Consider the following 12,033-nt stretch of genomic DNA (forward strand, 5'->3'; position numbering starts at 1 on the left):
AATATAATACTTTTCTGTAACAGTTTTCTTGGCAGCGTGCTGGAAACTGTTCGTGAGTTAATTATTACTGAAGTCTTGTAAGGTAGAGAAGTATTGTGTACTCTGTTTTACATGGTATGCCAAGGGCAGGAAAAGTGTTGGGTTTTTTGTTTGTTTTTTTTTTTTTTTAAGGACTGAAATGGGAGCCAGGGCTTGGTTAACTCTTGGACCATAGAAAGCTGTAATTGGACATCTTTCCAGACCTGCTTAAGAGGGAAAGGATTTGGCATTTTTGGGGTAGGAGAGGATTGGAGCATCTTTGCAAGATTACTGCTGTGCATAGCTTAAAGTGCATAAGCAAAATGATCCACCCTGTGGTCACAGGTATTTTGATTAGTGAAAGTTTTCAAAAAAGTTTTAATATATGAAAAAAATAATTGGCAGAAGAACATCTGATGAAGAATAGGGTTGTCACTACAGTTCTGTATTGATTCGTCTTACCTAGATTACCCTTGATGAGTGTTTTCTATTTTTTTTCTCCACTACAACCTGTTTTCTTATAAGAACTTAGGTCCACTGAAGTACATAAATGAAGTAGCTTATGGCTTTCCATAAGAGCTGAGCACCAATGCAGGCATGGTGCAGTTCTGTAGCACCATGACACAGGTAGGTCCTGTGTTACATGAACTCTTGCCTAAAGTTTTCTAGAGCTGGTAGTTAAAATGGCAGTTTCTGGCAGAGACCTGCAGTTTCCATCATTTGGAGTTGTGGGGATGAAGCTCTTAGAAAACATGGTGTTATTAAGTCTTACAGGAGAAAGGTAGAACAAAATTTGTGTAAAGCCACATTTTTCATTATGCCTTCTTCTAAATAATTGCCATTTAATTATCCTTTTTTTTTTTTGGGGGGGGGGGGGGAGGAAGAAGAGGAGGGAGCAACTTCTTTAACCTTGTCATTTTCAATAAGAAATAACACAAATGTTGATCACTTTGAATAGCTTTTATAAGGTTTAATTGGATGAATTGATCACAACTTAGAAAATCATGTACATTTAGTCAATAGTGAAGGCCAAAATGAAGTAAAAAAAGAAAAAAACCAAAACTTTTATAAAAGAAATGTTACAATTAAATCAGATCAATGGAAGATGACAACACTGTACATTTTTCAGCATTTCGGAGGATGGTTTTCTCAGTAGACCATCAGTTGCCATTGCATTCACCATACAGTGTTTTTCAGTGATGGCTAATGTATGAATAACCAGGTCACAAAGTTTCAGTGAAATTGAGAGAAAACACCACAGAAAAATGAGAGAGAAACAACTGTGTTCTTTAAACATTCTATTTTTTCTATCATTCTTTCTTTTCAAAATACTGGAGACAGCTCATGAAAATCTTTTTCTTCTTAGGTCATCACCGATTCGTTATTCTTTTATAAAGATTCATAATAGTTTTTTATTGTTTATCTTCAGCAATGTAATGTGATTCCAAGGAGAGATGATAATGATAGGAGGAAGGGAAAGAATAATAAGAGAGACAGGAAACAAAGATAGGGTGTTCATCTAATTGTCTCCATTTCTGACTGTGAGACAGTTACAGAAAGATACTAGAGAATATTCTTGCCATTTAACTTTGTGAAACAATGTTTAAACTGTTAGATTCTTCAGGTATGACATGTATGTGGTTGAAAACCCCTAGCTGAACCCTTAAGTCAAAGTTGCTTAATTCCCCTCAAATCCTACCAGAATTAGTAGGTGGCACAGTGTTTTCTTTATGGAGGAACCTCCTTGTAGACTCATATCCCTCACTAGGCAGCCACCTTTGAGATTTTCAGCTACTTTTTTTTTTTTTTTTTTTTCTCCTCTGTACAATGTAGGCATTTCACATACAGAATTTTGCATTGTTAAGTAATGATGCAGGTTCAGGTGCACAGGTTCAAATCAGGTTCAGATTACCTTAAAGAAACTAGATCCAATCATCTTTTTTTTTTCACGCTGCACCAAACAGTCTGATTTTTCCTGTTACTTTGCACAATGATGTTCAGATAACTGTACAAGAGGGAAGACACATCATAAATACAAGAATTACTTCTTTCATGTATGTTCTTGACTGCTTTTATCTATGATGTGGCAAGGAAAGGGGCTGATGAGCACTCATTTCTTAAGGTGTTAGGACACAATGTTAAAGAGCATTCTGGTCCAAGATCAAAGAAATAATAAGTTCATGCCTAAGTTTGTTTACATAGTCTCATGGACTTATCATATTCTTAATTATGTGCATAAATCCATGATGGAACCAAGGCTGAAATATGCCATAGCCCACAGGATCTTGCTTTTAAAAAAAAAAAAATAATAAAAAAAGCTGTAAGTCATCTTAAGATGAACAGGTGAAGTGATTTTGTTCCTTCATACCAGCCTTGTAACCTGGAGTATAGATACAACATGGTGTTTTGTTATAACATTTCCACATGAGTGGAGTGACAGCAAAAGAGGGAAGAATAAATGACCCCGGAGAACTTCAGAACCCTTTGATTACCAAACCATTTTACAGGTATAACAATTTTATATCCCTACAGATTATGGTTTGGAATATGACCTGAATTCTCTTGATATGTTTTAAAAGTTGTCTTTTTCTAGTTGTTTTATTTTAAGGTTCATTAAATATTACATAAATTTATATAATATATATATAGCTTTAGTCATCCCTGAAAATTAAATGAAGCATGAATTTTTAGGATTTTTTTTTTTTTTTGACAAAAACTTAGAAAAAGAAACAACAATGGAGAGGAGATTCTTTTTCACTTTTTTGTTGTTTGAAAATTTTCAAAAATACAGTTTGCCAAGTTAACACATGTCATTTTCAGCTGTGATGTTCAGTGAGTGGGAGGCATGTACAGTTTAAGGGATGCTGTAGCTGTGGAGTGTGATAGAAAAGGTAAATCCTGAAACATAAGAAGTCCTAATGTTTTGTGCAGCCCTCTTCCTTTGTTCTCATCTCTCTGACTACATTCCTTGTTTACATTTGACTGGTCTTTTTGTTTCTGTGCTTCCTTTTGGACCCCTTGTATTCAGCCATCTCCATTTTTTCAGCAGTTGTCTAACTGCTTTCTTGCAGGTTGCTTGGAGTTAATCCTGTACGTTTATTTTGTATTTTGATGTGATGAGACTTCACCTCTTCCATTCTTTGGCAGGTATTTGTGCACTTAAAATTTCTGTTAGAAGAACCTCTGTGGTCTGAGCCCAATTGAGCCACAAACCTGACTTATCCCATTGTTGAAAAATATCAGTATCTTGCACCCCTCCTACAAAACCATTGTGTGCAGGAAATAGGCAGTTGATCCTCATTTCCTTCCCTCAGTTTCAAGTAGTTTATGAGGACTTGTGAGTCAGCATCTTGTTTCATCATGTATCATCATCTACGTACTCATATCTAGCCCTTTGTGTTTTCGTTATCATTTCCCTCCAGCGTCAGCTGATGGCATGTCTCTGCAGGATCTCACCCAGAGCTTGTAAGCCTAGGGAACACTAATTGGCATTGTAATGGCCTGGCTAACCCGACTTTGCTTCATACCAAACCTGTGCATTTCTCTAATTTTAGCCACTTCCAGTCTCTCAGCAGCTGTGTCATCTTCCTGGGCGACCCGTGATAAATGCAATGTGTTCAATGTATTCTGCCTTTATAAAGACTTCCTTTTTGAAATCCAACAGGAGCATAAATCAAGTGGCTATTACAGAGACTGGGGGAGAAAAAAAAAAAAAAAAAAAAGAAGGGGGAAAGCCTAGCATTTCTCCACTTTTGCAGCACTGCCAGTACCTCAGTGAAAAGGCACTTTGAATTGTATTGGCACTGCCAGCAGGGCTGCATTCCTGCTGTGGGAGCACATTGCGCTCCCAACACCATTCTGTGACATTATTTCAGGCTGACTCAGGGGGACAGATGTCTCCTACTAAATCATCAACACAAGTGTCTCAAGCATCTGCTTTTTCCTTCGGAGACTTAACATTTCAGTGTTCAACAGGCCTGATCCTGCTTAAAGTGGTGAATACTTTCCTTTGATCTGCTTAGCAAGCAGATCCCACAAGGCAGCCTTACAGTTCGTTCACCCTTGTTTTGAAGGGCCCAGAATAATGACTAACACAGTCAGTCAGCCTCGAGATATTAATCCTTGTCCTCCCTAAGTTACTGCATGCTAACCCTTTGGATACTACCTTGCAAGCAGTGTTCACCAGACATTTCTCAGGACTCCATTTGATGACATTCCCTGCATTCCTGGCATCTTTGCTTTCCTCCTATGACTCTTAGCTTTCTACACCTTTTTCCAGGGCCGCTGCTCACTCCATTTAGGTTTAAAGTTCAAAAGCAACATGTTTGGCAGCTGTTTCCTTTCTCCCTGGTACCTTTCTCATTACAGTAGAGATTGGCTGATTGGCTCCTGAAATCCATTTTTCTCCATGTAACATCCCTTCCTGCTTGCACCTGCAGTTAATGGGGCTGTGCAACCATTCGTTAGCTGTGTGCAGTGTCCGAGCCCCATTTTCCACTCTCCTCCTTGGCCTCTAACATTTTCCACTTTTCACCAGAAGAAATTACTTACGCTCTTTTCTTGATTTTCTCCATATTACCTTCATGTCTCTACCTGCCTCTATTAATCTGTTTCTTTCTCTGTTAACCCGACCTTGACAAGAGTTGGTACCACTTCTATTCTGGCTATTGTCATTTACAGCTCATGAAGACTTAATACCAGTTTCAGTAGGAGCCTCCCTTTGGTGTCAGATAGCAAAAACCCCTGTCATTCTTCCCTTCACTGGGACAGACCCACCACATGTAGGTCACCCTCATGCTAGTGAAGCTGGCCGAATGCTGATCATTCAAATCAGCTGAGGATGTCATGTACAGATGTGAAGTCATGGGCTCTGCACAACTCCATTTAGTAGGAAGTGCAGGATCTTATCTGCTGGCCAGCAGAGGTTGCTCAGAGCACATTAGTTGAGTGCTCAGTTCTCTACAGCTCTTTAATTCTTAGTGAGTCCCATCCAAAGTTTTCTAATCTTATGTGGGATTTGCTTCAAATTCCTATTTCTCCCCTCACATGGGTTATTTGCTGTGATGCCTCCTATCTTGTAGTACAATGGTGGAGTCAGCGAGGGGGATTGTCACAGGAGCCCATACCGTTGCTGCATTTGGAAGTCGCAAAGCACTCTTTGAATTCATTTCCCATCGTTGTGCACTATATATATCCACATGCATGCCTGCAGTTGGAAAAAAAGAAAAAAAGAAAAGCTCTTCCACAATCTATGAGGAAAGGAAGAAATAGATCATTGCTGGTTTCCCTCTTTAAATACCCTTGAGGTCATCAGACTGCTGAGGAAGGCATTCGTGTGGTGTTGAGTTTGGAAAGGAATATAGAAAGTTAAGAAATATTTTAGAAAGTTCCAAGTGAAGCCATGCTTCAAGGTTTGAAGTCAGACCCAACTGTCTTCACATTTCATTCATAATAAGGTCTTTACGTGGGTTGCAGTAATGGTCTTGATTACATTTCTCCAATATGGGCATGCCTAGATCTTCTTTGGGTGATCCAAAGTTTGCTGTATAACACTATGAAGGCCTCTTCTGCTTCCTGGTGCCACCTTATGCAGGACTCTGTGGATCTTTCTGCTGCTCTACTGTTGTCACTCTGTGTTTGTGTGTGGTTCTTTTTTTTTCTTTTTTTTTCCTTCCAGACTGTATTTATTCAGAGATTGATGACTCAGTCCTGCATCACATACAGCAAATTTCAGAACAACTCTGGTAAGAGGAGGGAGGGACTTCTGGATCTAGGTGGACGAGTTTTATGTATTCTAACTATGAATCCTCATCCAACTATTTGGAATTAAAATAAACACATTGTTATGATAAAAGGAGGGGGAGAGCAGCATTTTCACTGAATTAGGGGTGGGGAGGGTTGCTGACTCTTTCAAGCATCCTCATTTCCTTACCCTCCCTTAGGTCAGAATGGATGTTACATTTCCTTTGGGAGTAGGAAAGTCAAGAGAAAGAGGATGCAATTGTAATTCCCCACTAGGGTGAAAGGGTTGAAGGAAATTGAGTAGCTCAAGTTGGTTTTATGCAATAGCTTTAAGGAAGGCAACAGATGAACACTTGATTCTGCCATTCTGCAGAGTAATGTCCCTTCCAAAGTGTGGTCTTGTTGAGATGTGATGCATACCAAGCCTCCAGCAGACATGCAACAGAATTTTTGTTCTTTGGGTGTCTTGTGTATTTGGCATTGACATGGAATTTTGTCCTTAGAAAATCCATAGCTTTTTTTTTTTTTTTTTTAAAGTCAGAGTAGTTTAATTAAAGGTCAGACAGAACTTCTTAGGTTTGTGGGGTGGTGACATTATAAAAGAAAGAAAAAAATGTAATACAGTTTCAGTATTACTCAAACATTAGCAACAGACTGTTTTGTCTGTGTGGTTTGGAATTGGAATCCATCCAGTTGTTGCCGGAAGGCTACATTTAATTTGTACTGTTTGCATAAATGGCTTATTTGTAGAAATCACATTTTACTTGAACAATTCTAAATGATACATTTCTCATGGGGAGAAAAATGATCTATTGTTCACTTTAAATAAAATGGTACTGCCCTTCCAAAATATCCAATAGACAAAGTCATGAAAAATCTGAGTATACTTGTATGTTGCGTATCTCATCCCAAGAATCAACTCTCCTATGCTCATATCCCCTAGGTTTGTAAAATTCAAAAGATTCTTTGAATTAGTCTCTTAATTATGATGTTGGCATTATAATTACTTGCTAAGTAAAATTCCTTAACAATAACGTCCTTGTTATCAGAGCAGTTGTGCTCCTTTGCCCGGTGCGAATAGTTGCACGTTCTGATCGGGGCAGGAACAGTTGTCGTGGGAGCCTGGCGCTCGCTGGGAGAGGAATCCAGTGCTCAGAGAAGGTTGTTTAGGGCACTGTACAAAATCTCTTCTACCCCAACCTCCAGCCCGCGGGCAAATGTAGACTAAGGAGAGCATAGGACCTCTGCCTATAAAGACTCAAACATCAGCGGGCAATTTTCCCTCCAATTCTCATTGCATTCATGTGATGGGGAAAATATATTTGTTTGTTTTGGCCTTTAAACCCATTTTAGCACATTTTCACAGTGTATATTCTTTAAGATTGGATGTGAAATAGTAAAAAGACATGACTAGAGAATATTTTTTAATCATACCACAGTTGATATTTTACTCTTTTGTAAATTGGATTCATCAAGAATAATATAATATTTTTAAGTTCTGATTAAAGGATTCCATGTCTTTGTAGTAAGTGAGAAACCAACACAGTATTGCAATGACTGTTGCTAACTCCAAGAGTTGTATCATTGCTTTGGAAGAATGCATATTTTGCCACTTCTTGTCAGATATGGTTGCTAGATACACATCTGAATCTGTGTGGCTAAACTCTCTCCCATTCTCTTTTACCACAGAGACATTTCCCATTTCTTTGACATACCTCCATAGGTAGCATTTCTGAACTGAGTCCAGCGAAGTTTCTGAGAATATTGCATATTAACTATTGATAGAACATGATGTTCCCTAGCACATATGCCTTTCCTTTATTATTTTTGAGTCCTCTCTTCTCTTCTCTTCTCTTCTCTTCTCTTCTCTTCTCTTCTCTTCTCTTCTCTTCTCTTCTCTTCTCTTCTCTTCTCTTCTCTTCTCTTCTCTTCTCTTCTCTTCTCTTCTCTTCTCTTCTCTTCTCTTCTCTTCTCTTCTCTTCTCTTCTCTTCTCTTCTCTTCTCTTCTCTTCTCTTCTCTTCTCTTCTCTTCTCTTCTCTTCTCTTCTCTTCTCTTCTCTTCTCTTCTCTTCTCTTCTCTTCTCTTTCTCTTCTCTTCTCTTCTCAGCATACCTTCAATATGTAGAGGTTATTCTCTTTTAATTCTATTGTTCTCCTTTTTCCTTTCCTGTTAACAATTATCTCTCCCCCTCCCCTTCTTTTCTCTCTTTGATCCACAGGTTTTGCAGTGCATGTTGGTCTCCCTTCATTCAGAACTTGACATTCAAAGGTACTTGATGAAAATTGAATCCTCTCAGAGAGTTAGTACTGTACTTTCTTTTTTCTGCACTCTGCTGTGGATTGAGTTTGTTACCTTTTAACTGTGTGTGGTTTGCATCACAACTAGTGCTCTCAAATAAATACGGATCTGCATGCTTTTTCCCCCTGAAAGTGGTGTCATTCATATAGATTAATTGCATATGGAAGTGTGATGCATCCTTTGATGATTTTTTAATTCTGATTTTTCCCTTAATAGCATGATAGACATGAAGTCCACACTCTTGTCCTAGATAGATGTTTTGAAATCCACCAACATTTGGTGGGAGGTCCTAGATAAATAAGTGATCGCTACCAGCTGTCCCAATTCTAACTTCATTTATGTATTTATTACACATTTGGAACAGAGTTGAGGGATAAAAGTCTTTCCGCAAAGTTAAGGACAGATCTGTGAATGCAGGGGCAAATATTTCTGTATTTGATATGCAAAAAAGCTTAGTTTCCAACTTGCAAATTGATCTTTTTGTGGGAATTTAAGTTGAAGGAATACACTTGCTGCAGATTCAAATGGGATAATGGCTGGAGAGCAGTGTAGTGGGCCCAGCTAAAATATAAATTAACATTTAAAAGAGCCTCCATTGAGAAGATGTTAATGTTTCACATGTGCTGCATCTTGGGGCAGCACTTTCCTTTCCTGACATCATCCCCTGCTGTCATGCAGATTTGGAAGTGTTTCCCTTTTGCTGCACCTTGCATCTCAATGTAAGGGAGGCTGACATAAGGCCACAGCTCTTCAGAGCTCTTGCTCAAATACCGCTTGCACCTCTGAAGTCGCCTGTATCTCAGCTCTTGGTCTGTTGAGTTCCTCTTCCATTCCTGTATGACTTGCTACGTGGATGTCTGCTACAGTAATGTTTTTTTCCCTTGGTGTAGTGAACACGCACACACCTTTTAGACATGTATGTGCCACTGCGTGGGGTTTTTTTGCAGCCAAAAGCACAACCACGCAAGTGCCAGGACAACACGTGTTGCAAATAAGGAAGGAGGCCTCCGAGCGTGCACTGTGTGCAGCAACTTTATTTGCACCTGATTTGTCACTTCCCCACTGGGCTTGTTTTGACTTAGAAAATGTAAATGCGCCAATAAAAATGCTGACCACAGGGAACAGTGGGAGCGGCAGAGGTGTGGGGAGCAGGGAGGCTTCTCCCTCGTGTGCTAAGGAGATGATGGCCTGGAGGGAGGGAAGAAGGAGCACAAGGGCATGGTGGCAAGTCAGCAAGGAGGCCGAGAAGCTCGGCTCTTGCACAGCATCCCTCCTGCCCCTCCTCGGGACAAGCAGACCCATCCCTCCTACTCACCAGCCTCAGCGGTGAGGTCTTTTTTATTTTTTGGGTTATTTCTAAAATAGCATGTTAATGAAGAACTCCTTCACTTTTAGAACACAGAAAAACAGGTTTTTCCAGGACAGCTTTGAGCTGGAGCCCGCACCGTGTTCCTTTGCTTTGGGAAACAGACACCACAAAAACAGACCCTCCTCCTGTTTTCCCTAGGCACATGTGTGGGAGAAAAGGGATGGGTAGATAATCATTTCTTGAATCAGAACACACCATCCCCTAGGTACATCTAGGCATCTGGTATTTATTCTTTTTTTTTTCTTTTTTTTTTTTTTTCCTTTTTGCATGTGGTTTCAAGCATGTAAGGATCTTTCCCCTTTAATCAGCATAATGACAGTTTTTGTTTAAATCATCCCTTTTCATCTTGAGCGTTCTCATGACAGTTCTGGGGGTTGTGTAGGTAGGAGTTACCTCACCCACTGCTGATGAAATGCAGCCACCTCCTGGATGGAACAAGGGGTCATTCTGTCCCATGAATGCTTCACAGTAGGGTTTTTAGGAGGGAAAAGAGAAACAGCTTCCAACTGAAGCTGCCATGAGATTTTAATTAAGACAAATGTTGGTGTCCAGGCTGAAATTTACAGATAACTTACTTAAACAAAGTAATAATAAACTGAGGCGATGGTGCAAGAATATGAGAGAGACTGGGAAAGAACAGATTTTGCTGTAAGCAAAATTGATGGGGCCATGGAAGGCTCTGCAGAGAAAAATGGTGAGGTGATCAGTCACTTCTTACATTTAGCTATCACGTATAAATAAATACTTCATATCACATTAGAATAAAGCAGAGAGACATATGACTTTATTTTAAAATGAAAGATTTCTTTCATTCAGTGTGATTTCTGCTTATTACCAGTGGGTGAATATTTGTTTTGTCTATCATTTTACTTTAATTTCCACCCTAAAACCTCAGACTGGCATCTGTAAAAAGAAAAAATCCCGGGATTCGGGTAGAAACGTACTGAGAAATATTTCTGTGCTTCAGCAGGGATGACTTGTTTTTTTTTTTTTTCTGTTTTGTGTTTTATATTTTGCGTATTCAAGAGATGCCACAGCATGTTGCATATTTCAGTCTGGACTTGTCTGGACCAATTAAGCTGCTCTTAGACGGGCTGCTGAGTTCCTGAGGGCAACATTTTCAAATGCAAGTTCCTCCAATTAAACATCTGAATAAGAGGTCTGGCAGTGTAAGTGCTGAGCACCTACAGCTTTTATTGCGCCTAATGAATATCTTTACTGCAAAAAAAGCCGCTTTCCAGAAAAGCAGGCTTCAATGTATCTGGGTGCTTAAAGTTAGGAACCAGAAATTGAAAATGTTGCTCCGTGGTAGTCCTTTATAACAGGGTTGCATGAAAAATTCCCCTGCTAACGTGGAGGATCACCCTTCCGAAGCGTGAGCCACGGTGCTGAGCGGGGAGCGCAGGAGTCGGCAGCCTGCGGACGCCCCGCTCGCTGATTCACCGGCCTCGGGATTAACAGAAATGGGTTTTGGCGGCTCGCCACAGCAGGGAGCACGCAGCTGGCCACCAACGGGAGCTAGCAAGGCTCCTGGGAAAACGTGCAGATTTTTCGGATGATTTGGATATCATTCCAGCCTAAAAATACGGCTGATGGATCCTGACACATAATTAGATGTGGTTTTTATCTGCCAGCTGAAAGAAACGGTGATCAGCATCAGTGAATACAGAGAGTGGTGATAAAGATCCTGCTCTAAGCAGAGTTTTGCCTTCAGATAAATTCACAGAAAGGAGCGAAACCGTCACTTGGTGTGGCATCTCGTGTTAGCCACCTTGCTGGAATGCCACCTTGCTGGGACTGAACGTCACCAGGATTTGGTGCAGCACCTTCCTGTGACTCCTGGTGCTGCGGGCTGAGTTATCTTCTCCTGTGCTTTCTTTTACATTTTGTGTTTGAAATATATATCTTGCAGCCAGAGACATCCACTAGTGCTTCGTTAGGCATCAGCAATAGTGTAAGTAATGCCCACAGCATATGCATGGTGCTGAGGGGCAGTTGCCCTCCCACTCTCTTCAACCCTCGAGAGCAGGGCCACTGTCTCAGCATGGTACCGTTTCCAGATGAAGGAGTCCAAAAGGAACATGCCATAGGATTTCCCATCTCATAATTGTGAAATAATGCACGGAGAAAAGGGAGCTTGTCATGAAAGATGGTTTTATGTTGCATTCAGCTGCTGAATCAGGTCCCCACCCCAGTTCTCCCAGACCAAAGACATTTTGTCTTTTCACAAGTGAAAATCTTTTACAGGAGGCTCGGCCTGTTGCCTCTGTGTGCCTGTATGCGTGTGTTTGAGGGAGTATCCAAATGCATTCACTGCATAGAGGCAAAACAAACCTTATGTAGGTGTGTAAGAACATGTGGATAGTACCCATTTTCTCTCCAACAGCATTACGTCCCTAATAGCATATCGAGACAAGTAAAATCTTGTAGTGGTTATCATATAGGACCCAAAGACTCTGTATCTTTGGGAGAAGCAGGCCCTTCCTTAAGACAACCATCATTTGGATCTGACACTAATGGGAAGAAGAAATATTATTGTTATGGTAATAAGAGCACATGTGCTGTGACAATAATTCAGAGTTAATAAACTCTTCATACGTTAAAT

At 40.2% G+C, this 12,033-nt stretch overlaps 1 protein-coding gene across 26 annotated transcripts in view; it reads left to right on the plus strand.

Moving 5' to 3' along the window:
- KIAA1217 (KIAA1217 ortholog) overlaps positions 1 to 12,033 on the plus strand; it is a 370,266-nt gene that overhangs the window by 246,119 nt on the left and 112,114 nt on the right. For 15 of the 26 annotated variants that reach the window (XR_005263321.2, XM_038174595.2, XM_038174602.2 and 12 more), the window contains one exon: positions 7,980 to 8,060. The exons of 10 other annotated variants lie outside the window; for them this stretch is intronic. Coding sequence is in view for 14 of the 16 variants with exons in the window: in XM_038174595.2 (XP_038030523.2) it covers positions 7,980 to 8,060 (81 nt within the window). In the remaining 2 variants the exon portion in view is untranslated. The remainder of the gene's footprint in view (positions 1 to 7,979; positions 8,061 to 12,033) is intronic. One more of the 26 variants, XM_038174606.2, reaches the window with a different exon arrangement.

The sequence above is a fragment of the Anas platyrhynchos genome, chromosome 2, assembly GCF_047663525.1.
Source record: "Anas platyrhynchos isolate ZD024472 breed Pekin duck chromosome 2, IASCAAS_PekinDuck_T2T, whole genome shotgun sequence".
NCBI lineage: Eukaryota > Metazoa > Chordata > Aves > Anseriformes > Anatidae > Anas > Anas platyrhynchos.